Genomic DNA, 22,893 nt, shown 5'->3' on the forward strand with positions numbered 1-22,893 from the left:
ATACTATCTTCTTTTTACTTTATACAGTAGTAAAGCTTACTATATAATATAAAAAATTAATCTACTATTTTAAAAAATAAGTAACTAAATAAAGTACTTTATAAAGTGTAAGTACTCTACTATTACTCTTTTTAAAAGATAGGTAATAAAATAAAGTACTTTATAAAGTATAAGTACTTTATTATTACTTTTACTAATTTATAGTTAATTAAATTAACTACTAATTAGTGTTAAATAGGCTCTAATAGCTAGCTGCTTATAGTATAAGCACTTAAGTAGCAAAAGTAAGAGTAGTGTACAGTGTGCACAGCGTACAAAGTAAGTAAAGCAAGGGTAATATATTTCTAGTTCTATTACTCTTGTCTTTCCTCTGTACAGAGGAAAAGGGGGATATCTAGATGTTCGCGCACAGAGGTTCGCGCACAAGCATCATGTGACATAGATACGTGATCCTGCTCGTGCGCGATCGCTCGTATCCAGGCCGCGACGCTGCTGCTGCGTACAGACAGCTATAGTTATTTATTATTTTTTATAAGACTTTGTATATAGCTATAGCACATTTTTTTAAAAGTTTTATGTTTTATTTAAAAGCTTAAAGTATAAGCTGTATCTAACATTCTTTTAGCACATTTAAGTAGTGTTGTGGGGAATGCATTAGTGTAGAAAAGGTAGTTTAGTAGGGTCTTAGTAAAAGTAAGTAACTTAGGTGTGTAAGCAACTCGCCTGTAAAGTACGTTAATAGGCATTTTTAAGATAATAGACTGTAAATAGATAAATTAAAACTTGTAGCTAATTAGAGCTTTAAAAGTCCCTCTAAACGCTTCTTATAAGCCTCCTACTTGCTAGAGCCCTTCTACTCCTCTAGAATCCTTATACAAGTTTCCTAAAAGGGTAATATGATCTGTACTATGTACTGTACCTGGGGCATCATTAAACGTACGGTACGGCTCACGAACTCGGTACGTTCGTACTGAACACGTGACCGTTACGGTTCACTTTGTACAGACCGTAGTGCGGCCCGTTGGACGCCCTGGGCATAAGCTGTTGGTGGCTTCTTTTGAACGCGGTCCTCTCGCATGAACTGACCCCAAATTCAGACAGCAGGTGATGGCAAGTTCTTTAATAACGGACCAACAAAACCTCGGAAAAGGAGTGTGTCTGAACTTTATAGTGACTTCTGGTCTCAACATTCTGCAAGCTGAAATACATTGAGATAGTTTGTATGATTGGATTGGAGGCTTGGTTTCCTCGAACTTCTTGTCGGACTCTCTTTGCGATTGAAAGGTTCTGATTGAACTCGCTTGAGTGACTAGGTGAGACTATTTCTTATATGCTCCTTAGCAAGTAACGATTTTAGGCACTGCAATGGCAGCTGTTGTAACCATCGCATCATATTCAACGATGGGCTCATGATTGGCGGAAGAGAGTGTTATCCATGACATTGCTAGAGGCATTATGCCAAAGCGAGGCGTTAAGCGAGACTTTGTGGCTGTGAAGCCGTTACTACGATTGTTAGGGTGAATGTCATAGTCATGTGATCATATATTTTCCCGAGGTAGGACGTAGAAAGCCTGAATTCTAACTTATAAACTTGCTCAACACGAAGCCTAAAATTTGAGCTGGGTGTACAATATCATTAGACGAGTTCATCATGTCGCTTTCATTTTAAACTGCTCAAGGTTGAATATCCAACTCCTGACACACCTAAGTATCCTAGCACATCTAAGCTGAATCACCGGATAAAAAAAGCGGGAAAATGGCCCGCAAAAAAAATAATTTTGATTCTCAGCTTGAGAAAGATGCAAACGCTTCTTCCACCTTTCCTTTCTGATCCTCCTAGCCATCACGGTAAACCCTGAGCCATGAAGATTGGCTTCTCAAACACTCCCGTGTCGCTCTTCTCGCATTCGTCGCACCACTGGTGGAGGCATTTACACCTCGCAGCTCTCGCGCCGGGTAATACCACGTTGAACTTGGAACAATTGTGACAGACCCAAGGCGCATCCGGAAGCTTTGTATGCGCTGGAGCCTTTGAGACTTGTTTTGGGTTTGACATAACAGGGGTCACCGAATGAGTAGGTGCCTAGGTTGTTCAAGTTATCAGCTGTCTTCCCAATTGATATTGGTGGCGCTTTTTCGGCTTACAGCTAGCTTAACGAGCCAGTTGTGACAGGAAACGATATACGAAACGGTTATGGCAGTGCGAGAAGTCCTATATAATTGCTACTGGAACTTAGGAGAGTGGTAGGCCATTTTATTCCTCTCGTCATGTATTGTTCATAATTCCCTCATATGCAGGATGGATCAGGAGACCGAACCCGTGACCATTTCTTTCCTTTGCTCCGACGATTTCAATCTCGGGAAAGCATAGAATGGCACATACCTTCAATAATCCTACCTCCACTACCTCTTATGGTCTATCGATGTTGATTTCGAAAGAACTTGAGTATTAAGTTGCCACGTACGAAAGCTAGGAGCCGCCAAGGGTGGCATGTATCTCAGGTAGTAAGATTCACCTTTCAGTCCATCCCCAAGTTTAATATGGATCAAACATGCGTCTAGAAGTAGAGGTAAGATCGCAATTACACAGCCTATCGCTATCGCAAATATTCGGCACACATCGTCTCTGTAGACACTGAGTGATAACAGTTGTCTCCATGTTTGGGCACCCGGAGCCTCATTTACAATGTCAAATATGTAAATTTCGCGCCAAGTAGCCTTAGAGCCAACAGACCTACTAGCAGTTACTAGCCAAGTATCACTCCACCATCCACTTAGCTTGGACAAGAAGGTTGGTGCTGTGGGAACGTTTTCCGCATTTGCTGTTGGCGAGTCGGATGTTTGCATGCTAACTTCCGCACAGGTATACTTCACCTATTGTACCAAGCTTGCGTGTTGTACACCCTTTTGCTGCTGGCGGTTTCCAGCCGTCTGCAAGTGGTGGATGTGAAGTCGTTAGTGTGAATACGGTGGGCGTACAGGCAGCGCCAGTGAAGTAGTATCAATTCGTTTGAGGCATCTCTTCCTACTGGATTTAGCATCGGACAACTATATTGGGATTGTAGGTTGGATCTTGAGGGTTGTATAGTGGAATTATGGTTGAATGCAGGGTTTGATTGTTTGCTAGTAAGAGGGTGACAGGTCTTAACAGGGCTTGAAGTGGGATCGGGAGAGCGTGAAGAGGCCCGCTACGAGAATTCCTATGAGTGAAACATTCGGTAAGTGTTCGAGATAATCTCTAGAAGTGCGATCTTGAATGCCTAGGTGTGTTACCCCTGCTTTCAATTTCTACCGACAATTCTTAATTGTATGACTGTTTGTGCGCGCTTTCCACAAACCTTCACTAGTTAGTGGCCAAGGTGTACGGAAATGAATGGACCCAAACGTGAACTAAAACCCAAGGACTCTCCACCCATCTTATATTTTCGAAAGGAAATCACTAATGAGTGAAGGGAGTAAACACCTCTAATCCAAGTCCCCCAAATCTCGCGAGAATTAGTGCGATACATTTTAATTTAAAAGTACTCAATAATCAAAGATACATGCACTCACATCCGTGAAGTCGAAAATTAATATATTATTAATTTCCTTAATATACGATATGTCAACCGTTTACGCAAAGTAGTCTACGACTTCACAACATGACATCTTTTAGTACCCTAGCAAATCCTACTGGCCCTCGCCACCCCAATTTACCAAAACAATTCTCAAGTTCCATGTACTTACCATGAGCATAAAAGAAGCTCTTCCTTTCCGTCATCACGTCTGCATTAGCAGCACTCAATAAATTCTAAGGGAATGAGCTTCTGTTACCAAGAGTGGTGAAGTAGCAAATTCTCTGAAGTTATAGAGGTTGACTTTGTATCACAGTTTTGAGGTACATAAACAAGTCTCACTTACTTAGGAAGCGCAAGCTACAAAGGCTAGGCTCCACCTAGCGAACTTGTTCACAGCAGATACGCCGCTCAGCTACGCCAATAACCACCATAGTAATCGTTCTCTCCATACTGCTGACCGTCTTCTCCGTCTAAGCCAATAATAGGACATCCAATGCATTGTCGATGTCCGCAAGACTCACAGAGGTGTGCGCCCAGTCCAAGGTCTTCCGGTATGTCCTCGCTATCGCCATTTTCGTAACTACAATGACAGCAAGTCCAGTCATCTCGGTGAGGAACCGTACTGCACGGATTATACATCCCTCCCCTTCTGTCGTAGTACCAGTAACTATTGTTCTCGTTATAGTCGCCGTAGTCGTAGGAATCGTCGTGGCTGCTCATTTTGATTTTTTTCAGAAGCAGAGGATAAAGGTTTATGCCTAGTATTTGAGTTCAGTGGTTTGTAAGTACAGGCGCAAAGGATGAGAGATTGAGTTATAAGAGCGAGGAATTGAGTTTCAGGTTGAGGTAAGTTGTACAAAGCCCTTTATAGTAGCTGTAGCGTACCATAATTTACGCCTGAACTCGATACGTGGGCCACTAGGAATTTGAAAAGCTCAGTGAATTTTATCGTGGGCCATGGTACCTCCAAAGAAGAACCGAGAACCATTACACGACCTGGAAGTCCGTTTCCCCCATCTTCGACGTGGCCTTCGCAACAATCCAGCTATCTCCAAAGTTTCAGATAAGCCTTCCAATATTCACTCTGAGACAGCGTATTCGAATGAATCGTATCCTCCCCAATATCCTCTTCATCGTCAACGAGACAGTCAGTGTCCGCATTCTCAGCAGCGTATGCCCCACAGTTGCAGCATTTGAAGCCACCCCAGTGTGTTGGTTGTCGCACGTGACAATTAGAGCAAGTGAAACTACGTCACATGACGTAACTAGTGTTTTACCTTAATATGAGTCAGCGCAGCAGTAGTCGCTCTCTTAGTACTAGCGTCTTTTTGGTCCTTCACTATATAGTTGGCTCGGAGCCCCCTCAAGCTCCTGAGACCAGGCCTTACACCTTCGCTCAATTCACCTAGTTTGGTTCTCACCACCTGATTGACGACTCGCAGCTCCATGCCCTCTATCATCTATCAGCTCTAACCGTGCGATATTAGTTCGTGCCCATGCAAGGTAACCAAAGAATAGACGTGTGGAGTGAGGGTTTTGGAGACACATCTTCTCCAGAGGGGTGACCAATTGCCGCGGAAGAGGCTGGTGAGCTCACATATTTAGCTGAGGATTGATCACACTTCTTCAAAGTGTTATAGGCTTTTGCACCGAGTTTATGACCCAGGTAGTCAGAAGACCGGGGTACAAATTAAGTGAAGGCCGTCTCCTGCGGCTGACAAAGAACTGCCTTCAACGTTTAAGTGTAATCAGTACAGCAGCTCTTCTTACTGCCAAGTCCTAATTAGGGCTACCATGGCTAGGTTGAAGAAATAGCTCTGCAAGGGGTGGGAGCGATGTACCTTCATGGAGAGAAGGAAGTAGTCGAGGGGTGCCGCAAACTCGGCGATGGCCAAGACCGCACGAGCGCATATCTTGCGGAAGGGTCAGAAGGTACATCCGAAGTCGAGACTGAAATTTTGATAAGAGAAGCATGGGAAAGTCCTCTGACCTTCGGGAAAGACTAAGTAGTTATACTCATCCTAACAATCTTACACTACTCCAGTTGTCTTTATCCCTGGTAAACTCTTCCAGCCGCACGTTTTAGAGATTTCATTATATAAAAGCACACGTTCCACACCACAGTTATTCCAACCATCTCTCGCAATTATTCTCAAGTCGTTCATATCAAAATTCCATCTACCGTACTCCTCCTAACACCCGTAATCCTTTGGGGTTCGGACGGAGTCGACATCGTAATGCTATTGGAAGTACTCTAGGTTGTAAGCCATGCTTGTGGACGATTGCGGTGAGAATGGGTCGATGGCGAAGATGAAGAGTTCAGAATATGCACTGGGATGGGGTCCATTCCAACACTAGTAATTGTAGACGGAGCTTTTGAGCTTGCTACCTTGTATTTAAGAATGCGAGGTAATTAAACTGCCACTTCAGGAAACAAAAGTCTGGTTGTAATGGCTAAAGTCTCGTGGACAGAGAGCCTATGCTGGGTAACCTCCCAAAATCCCTGAGATAGCGCTGAGTGTGGGAGAGTGGCTAGGTGCCCTGCTATTTAAATGATTACCTAATGCCCTCGGGGGAATTGAAGGTACGAGGGTTTAGTCTTGTGAATGAGAAAAGTTGGCGTCCGTATTATGGGTATAACCGCCCAAGCTAAGTCGTGAAGGCGCGCTGGCTACAGATAGAAAATATGTGAAGGGAAGCCGAGCCACACGCATTTAACTTCAGAAAACTGAAAACGAAATCTGTTGGAATATCGATGTTAATACTTAATTGCGTCTTGCCATGAATTGTTGAACATCATGACACGATCAGCATTTCTCTTCCACCAACAAATGCTCTAGTACACCCTAATAGCTTCTTGAACCCTGTGAGGAAAATGGAATGTTTGCATTACAACTCCCTCGCGGGCTGAACAATTCCAACGCATTCACCAAAGCCGATACCGTCAGATGGCGCACCAACAACCCCTGTAAATCGAACTTTATCACCATCTTGCAAGTATCGTAGCTCTCCCCCATTGCTTAACGTCTTAGGTTTCTTCCCGTTCTTGGTTTGCTCTAAAAGGCATCCATGCTCATCTTCACCTTGACCAGACACGGTGCCGCTAGCAACGAGATCTCCAGTTCGAAGCTCGCATCCACCGACCGTGTGATGCGCGAGCATATGTCGGAAGGTCCAGTACATCGTATCGAAACCCACTTTACATGTCGTAGTGCGGGCTTTATCCCTCACTATCTCTACCTCGAGGTTGATGGCGTAATTGCTGCTGTTTTTGTCGTCCATGAACTCGGCCACTGGCTCCATCCGCGGTGGCGCAGGGACTTTGTACTTCTCCAGCGCCTCTAAAGTGATGATCCAGGGTGAGATCGAGGTCGCAAAGTTCTTACTGTTGAATGGACCGAGTGGACGCATCTCGAGAGCTTGAATGTCCCGTGCGCTCCAGTCGTTGACTAGTACTAGGCCAAAAATATGTTGGTCAGCATCTGCTGCTTTGAGCATCTGCCCAGCCTGAACTGGCCTGCCGATGACAGCACCGACTTCCAGTTCGTAATCGAGAGCTCTGCAAGCCCCGAAGATGATTCGTTTCTCAGGTACTGTGTAATCTTCGATGAACTGTCCATGAGGTCTTGTAACTGGTGTACCAGATACCCGGACGCTCGAACTTCGTCCAGCGTAGACTGCAGGGTATTTGAAAAAGGCCGGAGGAAGTGCCCGGTTCCCTATGATTGCTTCACTTGCATTTAGCAGGTGATCTTTCGATGCTGAGAAGTCTGTAAAATCCCCGATTTGGACTGGAAGATGAAGAGTCACATTTTTGATTGGTTCGGAACACCCTTGATACTCTTTCTGAGAATATACTCTCTGTAGCACTGATCGGACTTGGGAATGGATTTCCTTGGACAGCGCGGCGAAAGCGTTCAGGTTCCTTTCACCAAAAAATTTCGCTAAAGGCGCGGATATACCCTTAAAGACTCCTTTGTCGGCCAAGTCCCCTAGGAAGATTACTTCATCTTCAACTCGAGTTACGCATTGACGTGAAAGCCTGATCTTGGAAGTGGCGATTCCGTATGGAATGTTGTTAATCCCGAAGTGAGAGGCGTATGTGGACATAGTGGTTTGATGAAGGGGGGAATGGTGCTACGTCTCCGTCTGCACTTGAGATTAGCGCACGGGATTTTAGGTCATTCTCCAGCGTTTTTAGTGTATACGCCCACACATGCCGTGAAGTTTTTAAAGTCGTCGGGGTTCGGTACCCCGCTTCGGAATGCCTCGTTCCCCGGCTGACGAGCCTCGTCGACCTTGCCACACCTGCCATTGTCATCGAATTCCAGTCTGTATAAAGACTCCATTATATTTCCTCTATATATTGGCTGGCAAACGCACGGAATTGGCGCGAATTACGGGTGCTGATAGCGTCTCAAAATTGGAAAAATCTTCGGGTTCATCTTATTTGGAATATGTATCTATGGCCAAGGCGCGCTCTTGCTCCATGACTGCAAGCAAATGGATGCCAATGACATATATTGGCGATGCAAAACGCGCACTACTACCACTTTCGAAATGGAGTGCTCATCGCGCTTAAGTTAATGTCCAATTCACCTTTAAGCCAAAGACCTGACCCTCGGACTTGACCCATTACTTTCCTCGTTCATTTGCTGACATTGTAAAGATTGAAAGCGTGTCGGTGCGGATGGCTGTAGGCGAGGCTAACCTTCAAAGTTTCTACGAATCTTAAAACTAAGCACCTACATCCCGCTTGTTCATGCTTTTCTCCACATCCGAAACAGGGGGGGTCGATCCGTTTGTAGGTGGGAGGGAAGAACTGGGGATGCCGAAGATGATAGCGAGTTGAATATCGAGAGAAGAGGAGGAGGAAGGGTGAGATTAAGCGTTTCGTGGATTGGGGAGGACTTTCGCGATTTTAAGCTGGGGGAATGAAATGATGCTTCCGCGCTTTCGAAAGATCCGGTAACAGAGGAGTAGCCCGGCACAGACTACGGCTAACTATAGTGAAAATACGTACCCGCTACCGTGCTACCAGAAAACAAGACGAGAGACACGGATGCTGAGCAAGGGGTTTTCATGCCGTATGCACTGATCATGGTGTGGAGAAGATATTCAAGGCAGGCAAAGCGGGGATCTCGTTTGAGAAAGGGAGATAGAAGACACTACCTAGACTCCATTACATCGCGGAAAGGCTTTCAAGAATACCTGTGTTTGAGGTGCTGGACGCGTGGATAGAGGAGGGAAGGGGGATGGGCGATGATGTGAGGTCCATGAGGAAGCTGTAAAGGGCCAGATCTTCCATCGATATCAACGATGTCGCATCGCATCATCACTAAGCGCAAACATAAGTATATATATGATAACATCTGCAACATTACCAAGATATCAAGAGAGTTGCGAGCTTATTTCCCCCTACCAACTTCCTTCATAACCACGCAACATTCTATTCCCACAACCAGCCCTTATCCTCGTTCTATTTGAACATTAAAAACTGAACTAAACTCACAGCATTAACTCACTCATGTAAACACCACACCCGGAAAACCCTTCTTAGTACCATTCAGATACACCCTTCTCGAAATCTAACATAGCTGTGTATTCACGGGCCTGTAGGAGGGACACTGGCGGTGATCTTGATTTCGTGAGTTTCGTGTTGATATTGAAGTGAATTGGTGTGTTTTGATACTCGAGCTAAATTGTGTCTCTTCTTCGCCGGAGTGATGAGGTCGTATTCTGTAAGTGTTACTTGGTTTGCGGTTGGAGCGGCGGACATTGGATACCGAATAGAGAGGGAGAGCCCTCATGAAACATCTTTAAAGGATGAGGATGTAGGGCAAGTGTAAGTGCAGGTGTGGTTCCGAATTAACGATCTGGAAACGAGAAGCTATACTTTGCCATTCAAATTGCTTTCTCACCTATACCTGATCTGCGTAGACTTCTCAGAAAATTCTCCATCTTTGGAGGATTCGAATTCCCTTTCGTTCTTCTAACTACTACCCTGTACTTGGCGGTGCCTCCCTTATCATTACCAAGATGTCGGGAGCATCCCCCTTCCCAGTCCACTCCCAGCTGCTCCTCCTCCAATGCAGACCCGATCCCGACCCAGAGTTTGAGTTCGAGATTCGCATGTATTGTTTTGACTAAGGGTCTTGTTCCCAACACCTGAACTAGAATTTTAGACTGCATTTCTTACGCACTCAAACGCTTGAACGTGTAAGGTCTAGTCTAATTTCAATCATATTATCTTTTAGTCGTCTTCCAATATCTTTCCTAACGATCTGATAGTGTATCATACCCAGCGAACATTAAATCTAAAATAGAAAAAAACTACCAGCTCTCAACTATCAACCCTACTAGCAAACCCACCGCCTCCAGAGCCCGGACTTCCTCCAAGCCCACTAATATCCCTCCACAATGCATACAGATCAAATTCCTCTCTCATGCCAGCCTCGAGGCCCTCTTCCCGCTCCCGAATGGCACCCCACCTCCTCAGGCCCCGCGAAAGCGCTTAAAAAGGGCTACCATATTGCGAGGAGGAGGATGCAGGAGATAGGTCGGAGTGGCGGAAGTAGATACGGCGACTATGGGTGGGAATTGCGAGATGCTTAGGCTGGAGGGTACGATGAGGTTGTCGGCGCTGTTGAAGGAGGGACTCACGCCCCCCTGAAATGAAAAAAAAACTATTCCCGAACTGCACTCTCTCAACTACTCCTCTCCGGCACACCCCACACCCACCACCGCCCAATCCCAGGCACGAACACAAACAAAAGCACAAGCATAAAAGGTGTTATCCAAAAAGCTTCGAGGGAAGTCAAGGTTCTGAGCAGAGAGTAGCCCAATTGGATTCTTTGAGCAAGGAATATTCAGTGGCCTTTGGATTTATGGGATTCCAATATTGATCGAGATGAGAGTGTTTTGGGCCGTTTGAATCCCAGGGGGTGGAGGGGTAAAAGAGGGAAAGAAGGGAAAGGGGGAAGTGGGAAATAAGGGAGGAAGAGAGAGGCAGATAAGAGTGTCAAGAAACAAATGGCTGCCAGGTCAGAAACTAAGGCATGGGAGGCATGGGGTAAAAGGGGATACGCAAGTAGCATTTTAAAAGATGATGAACAGGACTACGACAAGCCATCAAGTCACCCATTACTCAGTCTGCCTCACCGCCCCGAAAGCCATGTCAAAGGAGTGCGTGATGATGGTTCGCAGAAAACAACCCAATTAAACAGACCTGAAACCCATGGCCAAACTCGATTCACAATCTGCCAATCAACCCTCCAATCCTCCAACCCCTCCTTTCCCAACCATCCCCAAACTAGCCACCTCTCACCAAATTCTAATACCTCACCTCTCCCAACCTCGGCTTTCCACCCTTCCAATCATCCCGCTCATAGTACCTAAAAACGAGATCATACCCATCCAAATCATGCACAATGCGATCGACCCTCTTATACCCCTCAATACTCTCCATCCTGGCGCTCTTCTTGACCGCCATGCCAAAGCCTTCTTCGCCAGTGGGTTTAGCTTCAAATATCGTCACGCTGAAGCGACCAGGTTTGAAAATAGTGACGACATGCTCGACGACCTCGGCAGTCTCGCGACCAGTTTGCCGGGCGGGGACGTTGGTTTCGAAGGAGGCGTAGGAGCATTGTGGCTCCGGGGTGACGTGGACGGTAAAGTAGTGCGTTGCATCGGAACCTTTCTTGGAGCCGTTGGGGGCGCCACCAGGAGCGGGGACGACGCCATTGGCGGAGAAGCCGCATGGGGTGAAGAGGTAGGCATCGACACGAGCATCGGGGTACTTGGAGGTGGGATAGACATCAGCCAGGCCGCAAGTCTCCGAGACAACCCTGCCAAGAGAATGACCTTCGGTAGTCAATTCCTCTGGAAAAGTGAGGTCGTCGTCATCAGAGCTGAAGCCGGAGTGATCAGATGAGGTCTGCTCGAAGACATCGAAACTGGATTCAGAGTGGGTATGGTTGTTGAGGACAGTGGAGCCTCCAAGGCTTTCACACTTCTCCTCGGGGATGGAACCGAGTTGATTGATAGCATTCTTGCGAGCCAGATGAGCCTTTTGGAAAAACCGACCTTCCGCGACCGCACTCGCGTCCTCGAGATAGAATTGACGGGCATTCTTCTCATCGAGGTCAGTCATAAGGATTTCTAAAGTCTCATCTTCATCCTCATCTGTCGATTGCTCGGGGAGTAATCGCTGAGGATGGCTCATAAATTTGGTTTCAGTCTCCGGGATATCAAGAAACTCTCTGTCCGGGCTGGGAGGGGGAGTCATACGCATGTCCGGGCCAGTGATGTACAGGTACCAGTGCTCTCCGTTCATCTTGCCAATCATGTAGGCGCTGCCACCCTGAAACCGCTGGTCAAGGTAGCGGACTTCATCACGCCAGCTACGGTGGGGTCCACGCTGCTGATCAGGGAAGATGAAATTTTTCCTGCTGTAGAAGACGCGATACGGGGTAGCTGCAGCGGCAATGCCGCGAGTAGGCTGAGCAACTACATGGGGAAACCCCGCGTTAAGAGCAGCAATCTCCAACAAGCGTGGGAGGCCCCAAAGCAGAGTCGTGGTGCCACAAGTCTTGAGAACGACTTTGTGGGGGAAGACGAACATGCTGGATTCAGACAGTAGATAGGCATCGACATGCTCGGACTCAATGGTAGACAAAACTTTACAATTAACGAGGTCCAACATTTCCTTCCAAGTCTCAGCGGACACGGCTTTGAGACCGTACGGACCCGCCTTCCCCGGAAGGTCAGTGGCTGAGGCACTGAACCATACTTCTAGGAGCTTCTCGGGTCCTGCAAAATGTCAGGTACTTCTAAGAAAGCTGTATTTTTTTTTAACGCACCTTCAAAGGCATTGCTGGAATCGAGATCGATTGTAGCCTCCTTATTGATAGTCAAATGCGGGGTTCCAACATGAGATGATGGGGACGCTGTGTAATGCTTGGGGATCTCAGTAATGCTCATCTCTTGATGTCTTGACGCGCAAGCACCCAGCAATTAACTAGACTTGACGATTGGTTCGGGGGATTGGCAAATCAGGAGTTGTGTGTGGCTGTGAGGCGGTGAAGCACAATCTGCCACCCAGACGAACAATGCGGTGTCCGTCTGAAGGAGAAGGCCCACGGGTGGCGAGGAGCTTGAGGGCTGGCGTTTGCCAGCTGCAGGGGCGAAGGGGTATGGGCAACGTCCGTGAAGGGCGTTAGGGAGGTCGGGCAGAGAGGGGAATAAACGAGGCTTTTCGCCGAGAAATGGTGTCAGTTACTCGCGTCCTCGAGCGACTAGATTCCGATACCCTGGGAAAGTATCGGGTCCAGCAGACGAGGAGATCTGCTTGTATGGGAGTACAAGGGGTGGGGGTGAGAGTGGAGCGTAGGGGGTGTTATCTGGGCCTGGCTGGGGTCAGCGGCGGGGTAGAGAGGACAGGTCTGGGACGCTGGGGTGCACATGGCAAAGAAAGGAGGAGAGACTAAGAGTACAGGAAGGAACAAGAAGGAACGGGAAGGGACAGGAAGGGACAGGGAGGAACAGGAAGGAACAAGAACGAACGGGAAGGAACAGGCGGCTCACTTCGCAGGCTTGGATAGGATTCGTACCAGGTCCTCGCGACGCATGGAAAGACGGCTAAGGCGGGCGGACGGTGGGCTGCGGGCTATCAAAGCCTATGCAGGATGGGTGAAGTTGGACAGTAGTTGTGCCAGCTTGGTGGATTCTGCGTTGTATTTGGGAGCAACGTCTGGGGCAGGCGGCAATGGCTGCTGAGGCCTTTTCAAGATCTGTGTGCGGTGAGCTGAGGGCTGCGGGCTGCACAGAACGCTGCGCGGGCAGGCCTCTGACGGGCGGAGGAGCACGCTGCGAGCGATGGGGTGGGATAATTGCGGGGAGCAGAGGGCGCTCACATACAGGTATGGGGGATTTGCGGTGCCGTGGGTGGATAGGAAGGAGAGTTGTGGTGTCGTGTGTGAATTTTGCAGGTGTGTTGGGTGCAAAATTCGCGCTTGCCTGGCCACGACGTAACCGCCTCCAGTGGCTGGCACATGCATCCGCACATGCCGCCTTGTGAGCCACCCGCACCTTCTTCTTCCAAGGCAGCCTTAGGGCCGTCTTAGTCAGGGCCACGCTCTTATTTACTGCCGATATATCCCCCCGCAGCCTACCCAGGCATAATTTCTTTCTCTATGCGTTCCTCCACACCGCATCTTCCTGCCTTGTCATCCCACGAGATTTTTGTCACCCGTTCTCCACGAGTGGAAAGAAGCAACCAAATGTTTGTCATTCCACTTTGCTAGCACGGGATACCGGAAAAGGTCTTCTGCGACGACTCCTCTCTGAACGCCCTATATTCCCGCACCCGTTTCCCCATGTACCTATGTATCCATTTCAATATACAGCCTACTTACCCTAACAACCTGATCCCTAAAAAAAGCAACACACCTCATATACAAGCCCCGTCTACCATTATACATGTACCCGGCAGCACCCATCCCTCCACATACATCCCCAGCCCAACAATATATTACGCTAAATCCTCCAATCTACTTACCCAGCGCAACGGATTGGTCTCAAGCTTTCGCCGCATGCATGCACTCCATTGCTCGCTGCATTACAGCCACAGCCGCAATCCTCGATCCGGCTCCGCTCCCAACACAGCAACACCACCAGCAGCGGCAACACTAATTTCTGCACCTGTCTCCCCAGTGGCTCCCACATTATACAGCATAACCTGATGCAAAGACGGGAACTAATTGTGCCTCCCAGCTATATGCGCATAACGACGTGCGCCATATAGCTATATCCGTAATCCACAGATTTTACTCCAAGAGCTGTTATGTTTCCCTTCCAGGCAGGTTGGCGATAATTCCACGGTCCAGGAAACTGCCGAAGCACTCGCGCATGTCGAGCACGAGAAGGTCTGGCGCTTCCCAAGCTGGGAGCGCTGCAGGCCGTTGATGTCGTTTGATCCAGGATATGTTGCTTGTTGCGGAGCCCCACATCAGTGGTGACGTTGCCGCGCTACTAGAATTGCGCGCGAGGAATGAACTTATGCCTAGGGGTATAGGAGAATATGTTGTTGAGAGAAGAGAGGAGGGATGGGTTTCGAGGCAAGCTTGGCGAAGCCATCGTAGCGATGCTTCAGGCCCTGGAAGCCATTGTAGCATAGTCCAGTTAAGGACCTCAGTAGGCGACCACGAGTAGTTCATTGCGCGGAGTTCGCTTTCGCGCGGACTGAGTGGCATTTCTGGACGTTCGGTGGCTGGCGAGTGGACGTCGTTGTCGTGGGCTGGTACGCCCGGCCGTTCCTCTGTCATTTCTATCTCTGCCGGAGAGAGGAACGGTGAGCGAGGCTGAGGCGGCAGAGGTGTGGGTAGTGATCGCGTATGGATAGTGTCCAGGATGCAGGCGAGGAGTCCGATCGGGGAGTCGCATAGGGAGTATGATAGTGTCTGTGGTCTGAGCGTGTATTGAAGGGAGAAGGTTTCTAACGGCCCGGAAGGCAACTCTGATTCTCTTGATACAGGCGTGAGTGTAGAAATATGGAGCTCAGCTGGGACATAGCCAAAGCTCAGAAATGTTACCTTTGCTCTCACCAACTGTGCGATTCGGTACTTCAGGCAAGTCATTGGGCTCTGCTTAAAGTCTGGTTCTTTGAACGACGGATTCGAAGTATGGATCGCTAGACAACTCTGCGGTTGACCTAAAGCCAGTGCTCGACATATGTTAAAGCCCCTATCAAATATTAGTAGAACATAAATCTCTCAATCCCATCCGGCCTTACCATCCTGACCCATGCACGACGTAGCGCTCATACCCAAGCCTCTCCATGACTTTATGAAACACATCTGCGGTTTCTTTCAACCCAAAGTCTGCATTCGGGCTCGCATCGCTAAAGCCGAATCCTGGAATACTAGGGGCCACAACATGGAATGCTTGCTGCGCGCCCGCTCCAAAGCTGGGCAGACTATGTGGATCTGTAAGGGCGCTGATGATTTTTTGTATCTCGACGAATGACGATGGCCATGTGTGACAGAACAGCAACGGTATGGCGTTCTTATGCTTCGAACGTTTGTGGACGAAATGTATACGGAGCGGTGGTGGTGTAGGAGCGTGAGATGGTGTAATTGTGAGGTGCACGTTGGTCCGGAATTGGGGGAGTGTGGAGTTGAAGTGCGCTTCTTGACTGCGCCAGTCGTATTGTTCCAGCCTGAAGATGTGGTTAGTCTGCTATTACTTCAAGAACTATAGTAAAAAAGTTGTGCGACCGTGTGGTTCCTAGCGCAGATAGGAGTTCATGCGTATTCAAGGACTGCAGTATGGCGATATCGGACGCGCTCTGTCAACCGCGGCGCGACGTTTGGTCCCAGCACATCTCCATGATGTTATTTCATACGATTGTGGGCAACTAGGCTGTCGGCTCAGAGCCACTAAGGTGTATCTCAACTGGGGATCATACTGGAGGGATTACTACAATCCTGCTAGTCTTTCGCGCGACGCGATAGCATGAAGCAAGAAAGACCTAATGGCAACACAGCGGTACGAGCAACATAGAGAGATAATATTGCTGATGGAAATGCTGCAGAACTTTTTAGAAATGGCATACCAGTAATCAAGCAGAGGCTCAAGCAAGGCCTTCGGTACCCCTTGTTCCCATCTCCGGTCCTCAGGAGTCTTAGGCTCTCCCGGTAGTCTTGCCAACTGAAGTTTCTTCCTCGTGAGTTCGAGGTAGCGAGAGGAAACCTGACTAAATTAGTCCACGCGACCATGAAAGGCACAATACCGTTGGAAGTGACCACCAACATGCATGCTGTAAGGCTGGACTGCTTCGAACCCTTCCTGGACACCATTCACAGAATTCGCAGAATTCGCCATGGTGCAACAATCGCGGGATAGTACAAAAACACATGAGTGTACAAATCCTTCACCTTCGCACCGAGTTACAGTGCATAGGAAACACGGTTTATCATTCCAAATCAGATTCCAAATGAACGGGGGGCATGAGCATAACCCAGTAAAGAGTGCGTAGATCAGAATAAGAACGATTACGTCGGGTGCATGACAGCTGCTGAAGTGTAGAGTGTCTGAAAGCTCATCCTTGTTTGATCGTTGGCTCGATATAACCTGACACCAAAATTCACCGTGGCTGTGCCAGCGCCACTTGTGGCTAACACGCCTGATCTTCAGAGATCCCCATTCAAAACAAGTTAAACCGCCTAACTTGCATAACAGGCACACCAATCAGCGCCCTGTATCTCCGGATACCAAAAGAAAAGAAAAAATAAAAGCGTGGCCAATCGGGGACCCCGTTTGATGTCCGCGCTACACATCCCTTACTGTAGGCGGCGCGGGATTGCCACTGTTCGTCGTACCTCTCTGGCTTGGCTGAGTGGTCGCTCCTCGAAGATTAAGACTTCCAATTCGTTGGACGAGGTTACTTCCCACTGCGTCCACAGCGCCTCTAGGTGCTAGAAAGGAAGGCGTCTGGGCTGCCGTCTCTTGGACCTTGAACAGTCTTATGCTAGTGTTGTTCCACACTCCAGCTGTCCCTTTGGATACGAGCATCTCGCCCGCGAAGATGAAACCCCAGAGCAGAGACTCGTACCACCCTAGTGACAAGGGTGACCATTCGAACAGGTGGACCCGTACTGGTGAGGGCTCAATGCCACGAACTTCTGTCTCGCGAATCGCAGTCAGAGCTGCTGTAGTGTCATCTGTACCCCCTGGGCTAGGCATCTTGGAGGCAAGCTCTGAGATCAATGTTAGGATGGTGTGAAGTGGCAATTCAGGCAGCCAGCTCTCAATCTACTTGCAACGTCAGCGAAAGTCTATGAGCTAAAGAGGGCTACTGACCCATGCTGCAGATGGCGTGAAGAACTCGTTTGCGCCTACTATGGGCGTCGCAACGCTGATAAGGCTCGTAGTGCTATTCTGCCGAGAAAATGCAGGCTGTCCTACTGGCATTTTACCTCGGGCTTTTTCGGACATGCCCCGTAATTGAAGGGGAACTGAATCATCAACGGACGAGGCTACAGATGCGCTTCTTGAAGCCCCGGACGGTGAGTGCATGGGAGATCGTGGTGGTTCTTGGGGATGACTCTCGGCATCAGAGTCTTCATCATCTCCAATCGCAAATGCGCTATTTTCTTCTGGTACGTTGCTCAACGTTGGTGTTCGAGAGACGGTTGGGCTTCTCAAGCTATCGATAGAGTCTGCCCTACGGAGCTCTGCACCTTGCTCTTTTCTCAACTGGTTCTGACGTTCAATTTGTTCTTGTCCGCTCTCTAGGGTGAAGTCTCTCAGGGCCTGAAACCTCTTCCGTGACCGTACTATCGCATACACAAGGTTCGGATTTACTGACAAGTGGTCAACGGTCAGTCGAAACAGATTTCGAGACGGTCTTACTCTGATATTGGTGTTCAACCATAGTATTTAGAGCCTCTAGTAGCGATCGTAGAAGGGTGTGGTTGTTCTCATTGGCGAATAAGAAGCTAGGCGAGGACATCGAGGCAAATAGCTGGAGTAACTTCGAGCTCGGAGCACGGCCAAGATTTTGGACGTATGCAGCTATATTATTGATGATGGCTAGCAGTGCAGGGTATATTGCATCGAGTTTGCCTTTGCTAGTAGTTAGTAGGGTATAAATCGACTGGAGGGTATTAGTCACGATCGCATGAAGCCACTAGAAAGGTAGCTACTCACCGTAATTAAGTAGTCGGCATAGGTTCCATGAAAATTAGGGATTCGGATACTTGCGGGCAGTGTCTCTTGCCCTTCAAAGGTTTTGTTTAGACTCTTCCCAAAGTGAGGTTCAACACTTAGAGTCTGAAGCACAAATATGCACATCCGAATGAGCCCTTGTTTAGTGGGGTCGTTGCGTTGATCAATTGCATAATAAAGCACAAGGACTACAAAATCATGGGCCCGGTCAGTGTCGATGATGAACGAGCGGAATCGTTTGTTGCATTGAAGGGCCTCCCAGAACAGCATTATCATTTCTGGAGCCCAGGTCAACGACTTGTGGCTTCCTGGGAGGTAAGTCGACGTTGCTTGGAGCTAGAGCACGTTAGCCTTGATTTGAGCTGAGGGAAGACTAGCTTACAGGCTGGTTCAGTATCCTCGTCATGCCGTCGACTAAGAACTGGAAGTCTTGGGGACGGTGCAGACGTCCGAGGAAGTGACGGAAGAAATTCTTGGGAGGAGGCCCATTCCCTGGTTCAGGTATTGGATAGAGGACAAGAACTAGAAGAAGCTGTAGGCAGTATGTGACCAGGACCTGCTTCGAGTCTTTGAACACGACGTGGTCGTAGGGCACTCGCCAGGATGCGGGGTTGTACTTTAGCGTCTATTGGACTTCAGTATGTCAGGACTGAAGGGAATGAAGGGAGATCTTACTGTGTTCAGAAGCGAACACAGAACGGATAGCACTACTTGCTTGTCAGGGCAAGTTGCCATGTACGTTATTGCCGTGACGCCTTTAACTGGCAAGACACTGGCCGACATGTACATGGATTTGCTGGCGAAGGTCAGCAGCAAGCGCAATATCTCGGTTCTGTTGTTCTCAAATTCCTTTGACGAGGCGACAGGAGTGTTGCACCCCACGCCACTCTGCCATATTGCGTACGTGACCTTGTTCTTGCCGGCTGGGGCTTTGGGCAATGTAAAGTTAGAGAAGAAGAGCAGGTCTATTAGGGTGTCGATAAGTTCTTCCGCAAGTGACTTTGCTTTTTCAAACTCAGGCTCGCCTTCAGTGGGAGTCTGCTCTGGATCTGCCTCGTCGAAAATGACCTCGGTCCTCGTTATCTGTCCACGTCGGCTTCGTTTGCGCCGCGCACCCCAGAAGAACGTGTTCTCCCATGAGTCTAGGTGGTCCGCTTCATAGATAAAAGGGAGGAGGCGGGTGAGCACCCGAATGCAGTTAAGGGCGTCTCGCTCGGGTGCGAGCTCAGGGTCGGGGAAGGAGGGGTGGTTGCGGAGGACGCAGAGCCGCGAGGTTACAGCGAGGATAAGAGTCTCTAGGTTGGGCAAATTGTTGTCCCTGGTACGGCGGATGTCGGACGGCGAAAACAGTGAGAAGACATCCTCGGCTGACTCTGGGAGCTCCCAAAACTGTGCATGGCAGGTTAGCAGTGTTCATAGAGCCTAACAAAGGCTGGCTTACACCTGTCCAGTATGGATCGTCAGCGGGGATTTGTTTGGGCTCGGATAGGCGAAATATGCCTTGTTTGAAGGTGAGTTTGGAGTCGGAGGCGCCCATCGGAATGCATGTCACGTTACGCGCTCATGGTTGTGTTGTTGGATATGGCAGTTCGTGGTTGCAAGGCGGTCGAGACAGCGGGCGAGAGCAAACAGGACAAACGTGGCTGTGCAGTCACATGCCAGCGCGATTTCCGCGCGGCTGCGACCCAAAAAAGGTGGCGCCAGGAGCCGAGGCGGCTGAGTCAAGTTTTGCTAGCTTATCAAGCCATCGTGCCTGCCCTGGGCCTCCTTCATCCTTCCTTCCCCAAAGACTCACCACGGCAGCACCATCTCGAACGTGCCCTCCTCCGACCTGCTTCCCCAGGCCACAGGACCCTCCTCCTGAAGTCTACATCTCACATCGCGTGCTGCTGAACGTATTGTCCTGGGAGCGTCGGCATGCCCCCGAAGCGAAAGGCCCAGGCGGCCCTCGACAGCGATGAGTTTGACTCGCAGGAAGAAGAGAACCTCAGCCTCAGCGATCGCGAGACGTTCGACAGGCTGCGGGATAGCTTCGATGTGAAGGCCATGGCCCAGCAGGCCCGGGCGGCTCGCGGGTCCAACGCCGCTTCATTTCTCTTTAAGAAATGCGATCAATTTGACGTCGAGCTGAAGCGGGACCACCGCAACAGGCCACTCTGGATTGACGACGCTGGACGCATCATCCTCGAGTCCTTCAGCCCCATATTTGATGAAGCGCAAGATTTCTTAATTAACATTGCTGAGCCTCAGTCGCGCGTGTCCAAAATGCACGAGTACACTCTGACTGCCCACAGTCTGTTTGCCGCCGTCTCTGTCGGCCACTCGAGTAAGGAAATTATCGAAAAGCTGGGCCGGTATTCCAAGACCCCTCTGTCCCCTTCAGTCACTGCCTTCATCGAGAAATCGACGTCTTCGTTTGGGAAAGCAAAGATCGTGCTCAAGAAGACCCTGTCATACATTGAGAGTGATGACCCAGCTATCCTGGAGAAGCTCCTCCAGGATCCAGTCATCGCAGAGTGTAGGGCAGACTCCACCAATGGTTTGATAAAGGAGGCTGCTCCTAAGATTGGAGCGATGGCTATCCCAGGCACGAAAATGGCAGCTGGAGCCAATCAGATTGCCCAATCCACCTTAGACCCTCAGAAACCGAGTGACATGATTGCTTCCCTTCGAGATGAGGACGACGACGAGGAGGAGGCTGCCCACGTCCACTCATTTCAGATCAAAAGTGAGGAAAGGGAGAGGGTTGTCAAGCAATGCCAGGACATCGGGCTACCACTCACAGAAGAATACGATTTCAATAACGATGAAGTTAACGCGAACCTGGATATAGATCTGAGACCTCATGCCCAGATCCGATACTATCAGGAGAAGGCTCTAAGCAAGATGTTTTCAAATTCGCGGGCCCGATCGGGCATCATTGTCCTTCCCTGTGGTGCAGGAAAGACTCTGGTTGGTATTACCGCAGCTTGCGGCGTAAAGAAGTCTGTCATTGTTCTTTGTACGAGCGCCATGTCTGTCGTTCAGTGGAGGGCCGAGTTTCTCAAATGGTCCAACATCAACCCCGAGGACATCGCTGTATTCACGTCGGAAAGCAAGAATCGATTTCCTCGCAACGCAGGAATTATTATCAGCACATATACCATGATTACATCTACCCGAAACAGGTCGTATGACTCGGAGAAAGTTATGGAATTCCTTCGGTCCCGCGAATGGGGATTGCTCATCGCCGACGAAGTGCACGTCGTGCCCGCGAACATCTTTAAGAAGGTCACGTACTCTATTGCGTCACATTCGAAGCTCGGGTTGACCGCTACTCTACTCCGAGAAGATGATAAGATTGAGGATCTCAATTTCTTGATTGGCCCAAAGCTGTATGAAGCAAACTGGCAGGAGCTTTCCGAGCAAGGCCATATTGCCAAAGTGCAGTGTGCGGAAGTGTGGTGCCAGATGACACCCGAATTCTATAGCGAGTGGCTGAAGCCTTCCACCGTACAAAAGAGGGCTTTACTTGCAATCATGAACCCCAGGAAATTCCAAGCATGCCAGTTTCTCATCGACTACCACGAGCGCCGGGGGGACAAGATCATCGTTTTCTCCGATAATGTTTATGCTTTAGAGAAGTACGCTCGAAAGCTAAATAAGGCATACATTTACGGAGATACGCCACAGGCCGAGCGTCTTCGTATCCTAGAGAATTTCCAGCACAATGATATGGTAAACACCATCTTTCTCTCCAAAATTGGCGATACCAGCCTGGACTTGCCCGAGGCAACTTGCTTAATTCAGATTTCTTCGCACTACGGATCCCGCCGTCAAGAGGCACAACGTCTCGGCAGAATTCTCCGAGCAAAGCGAAGAAACGATGAGGGTTTCAACGCTTTCTTCTACTCCCTTGTGTCTAAGGACACTGATGAGATGTACTACTCTTCAAAACGTCAAGCGTTCTTGGTTGACCAAGGCTATGCCTTCAAAGTCATTACCCGGCTCGAAGGGTTAGACCAACGTTCTGACCTGGCGTTCTACACACCTCAAGACCGGCGAGAGCTCCTCATGGACGTTCTTCTCGCTAAAGATACGGATGCCGAATCGGAAAGGATTGCTGGGGATATGTTTGGAACCAAATTCGCCTCTACAGGTGGAAAAGCCAGGAAAAAGAATGGGGCGAGGAGGATGGCGGGCACGTTGTCGGAGTTGTCTGGCGGCCAAGACATGGCTTACATTGAGTACAACAAGAGCCGTAACAGGGAGCTAAAGCAGAAAGGCATCAAGAATCAGTTCATTCGGAAGCTGCAGAGAGGGACCGCGAATGCGAAGAAAGCAGCAAAGTGATAAAGTTCCAACCCTCGTCCATGCGTGATTAACAGGCTGCCGCCGTCTGACCTGGTCCGAGCTGTTCGTAGGATTCGTATTGTATCACCAAAAGTTTAACTTGGAGATAAGATGGTTAGCATGCAGGTGGGCGAAGTCTTAGATTAAAGCCTGCGATTAGCATCCGAGGAGCACTATCCTGCTTTGATTTCTTCTCTAGACTAGCTAGACGACTAGTATATTTAATGTGCCGCATGTCTAAACGGCTAGAGTCCTAGCGTTTATGTTCAGCCATTAA

At 48.9% G+C, this 22,893-nt stretch overlaps 9 protein-coding genes across 9 annotated transcripts; 3 read left to right on the forward strand and 6 right to left on the reverse strand.

Moving 5' to 3' along the window:
• Positions 1 to 2,266: 2,266 nt before the first annotated feature.
• BDR25DRAFT_360876 (uncharacterized protein) lies at positions 2,267 to 3,760 on the reverse strand (the record flags this gene model as incomplete). The annotated part of the gene is made up of 10 exons (XM_033696316.1): positions 2,267 to 2,409; positions 2,466 to 2,734; positions 2,763 to 2,822; positions 2,875 to 3,123; positions 3,150 to 3,238; positions 3,297 to 3,343; positions 3,380 to 3,465; positions 3,526 to 3,547; positions 3,599 to 3,626; positions 3,674 to 3,760. 10 exons carry the CDS (start codon positions 3,758 to 3,760, stop codon positions 2,267 to 2,269), a joined length of 1,080 nt encoding a protein of 359 aa, XP_033542079.1.
• A 38-nt stretch (positions 3,761 to 3,798) lies between these two features.
• On the forward strand, positions 3,799 to 6,163 carry BDR25DRAFT_360877 (uncharacterized protein; the record flags this gene model as incomplete). Its single annotated transcript, XM_033696317.1, has 20 exons — positions 3,799 to 3,818; positions 3,871 to 3,889; positions 3,939 to 3,995; positions 4,043 to 4,063; positions 4,095 to 4,307; positions 4,380 to 4,403; positions 4,480 to 4,766; positions 4,794 to 4,818; positions 4,926 to 4,965; positions 5,000 to 5,060; positions 5,090 to 5,144; positions 5,224 to 5,301; positions 5,360 to 5,537; positions 5,602 to 5,636; positions 5,682 to 5,740; positions 5,784 to 5,806; positions 5,850 to 5,949; positions 5,998 to 6,021; positions 6,070 to 6,093; positions 6,142 to 6,163. 20 exons carry the CDS (start codon positions 3,799 to 3,801, stop codon positions 6,161 to 6,163), a joined length of 1,365 nt encoding a protein of 454 aa, XP_033542080.1.
• A 43-nt stretch (positions 6,164 to 6,206) lies between these two features.
• Positions 6,207 to 7,744, reverse strand: BDR25DRAFT_396402 (fumarylacetoacetate hydrolase FahA; the record flags this gene model as incomplete). The annotated part of the gene is made up of 3 exons (XM_033698431.1): positions 6,451 to 7,744; positions 6,403 to 6,421; positions 6,207 to 6,332 (listed from the first exon to the last, which is right to left on the reverse strand). Exons 1-3 carry the CDS (start codon positions 7,665 to 7,667, stop codon positions 6,207 to 6,209), a joined length of 1,362 nt encoding a protein of 453 aa, XP_033542081.1. The 5' UTR covers positions 7,668 to 7,744.
• On the forward strand, positions 7,689 to 9,044 carry BDR25DRAFT_360879 (uncharacterized protein; the record flags this gene model as incomplete). Its single annotated transcript, XM_033696318.1, has 9 exons — positions 7,689 to 7,737; positions 7,785 to 7,887; positions 7,971 to 8,122; positions 8,164 to 8,203; positions 8,227 to 8,241; positions 8,300 to 8,435; positions 8,533 to 8,566; positions 8,599 to 8,790; positions 8,839 to 9,044. The coding sequence occupies 9 exons, from the start codon at positions 7,689 to 7,691 to the stop codon at positions 9,042 to 9,044; spliced, it is 927 nt and encodes a 308-aa protein (XP_033542082.1).
• Positions 9,045 to 9,082: 38 nt separating this feature from the next.
• On the reverse strand, positions 9,083 to 10,342 carry BDR25DRAFT_360880 (uncharacterized protein; the record flags this gene model as incomplete). Its single annotated transcript, XM_033696319.1, has 11 exons — positions 9,083 to 9,134; positions 9,167 to 9,362; positions 9,431 to 9,447; positions 9,479 to 9,518; positions 9,568 to 9,703; positions 9,767 to 9,841; positions 9,913 to 10,051; positions 10,086 to 10,144; positions 10,185 to 10,215; positions 10,256 to 10,276; positions 10,302 to 10,342. 11 exons carry the CDS (start codon positions 10,340 to 10,342, stop codon positions 9,083 to 9,085), a joined length of 807 nt encoding a protein of 268 aa, XP_033542083.1.
• A 548-nt stretch (positions 10,343 to 10,890) lies between these two features.
• BDR25DRAFT_318698 (S-adenosylmethionine decarboxylase) lies at positions 10,891 to 12,539 on the reverse strand (the record flags this gene model as incomplete). The annotated part of the gene is made up of 2 exons (XM_033691763.1): positions 10,891 to 12,368; positions 12,419 to 12,539. 2 exons carry the CDS (start codon positions 12,537 to 12,539, stop codon positions 10,891 to 10,893), a joined length of 1,599 nt encoding a protein of 532 aa, XP_033542084.1.
• A 1,809-nt stretch (positions 12,540 to 14,348) lies between these two features.
• BDR25DRAFT_91819 (alpha/beta-hydrolase) lies at positions 14,349 to 16,662 on the reverse strand. Its single transcript, XM_033699239.1, has 4 exons — positions 16,368 to 16,662; positions 16,171 to 16,307; positions 15,349 to 15,774; positions 14,349 to 15,299 (listed from the first exon to the last, which is right to left on the reverse strand). The coding sequence occupies exons 1-4, from the start codon at positions 16,437 to 16,439 to the stop codon at positions 14,399 to 14,401; spliced, it is 1,536 nt and encodes a 511-aa protein (XP_033542085.1). The 5' UTR covers positions 16,440 to 16,662; the 3' UTR covers positions 14,349 to 14,398.
• BDR25DRAFT_91818 (uncharacterized protein) lies at positions 16,663 to 19,862 on the reverse strand. Its single transcript, XM_033699238.1, has 7 exons — positions 19,726 to 19,862; positions 18,960 to 19,673; positions 18,667 to 18,909; positions 18,267 to 18,620; positions 17,970 to 18,213; positions 17,418 to 17,920; positions 16,663 to 17,369 (listed from the first exon to the last, which is right to left on the reverse strand). Exons 1-7 carry the CDS (start codon positions 19,819 to 19,821, stop codon positions 16,887 to 16,889), a joined length of 2,637 nt encoding a protein of 878 aa, XP_033542086.1. The 5' UTR covers positions 19,822 to 19,862; the 3' UTR covers positions 16,663 to 16,886.
• Positions 19,863 to 20,068: 206 nt separating this feature from the next.
• BDR25DRAFT_306859 (TFIIH basal transcription factor complex helicase-like protein XPB subunit) lies at positions 20,069 to 22,858 on the forward strand. Its single transcript, XM_033690722.1, has one exon. It carries the CDS (start codon positions 20,202 to 20,204, stop codon positions 22,614 to 22,616), a length of 2,415 nt encoding a protein of 804 aa, XP_033542087.1. The 5' UTR covers positions 20,069 to 20,201; the 3' UTR covers positions 22,617 to 22,858.
• Positions 22,859 to 22,893: the final 35 nt, after the last annotated feature.

Source organism: Lindgomyces ingoldianus (assembly GCF_010093535.1).
Source record: "Lindgomyces ingoldianus strain ATCC 200398 unplaced genomic scaffold BDR25scaffold_40, whole genome shotgun sequence".
In the NCBI taxonomy this organism is placed as follows: domain Eukaryota; kingdom Fungi; phylum Ascomycota; class Dothideomycetes; order Pleosporales; family Lindgomycetaceae; genus Lindgomyces; species Lindgomyces ingoldianus.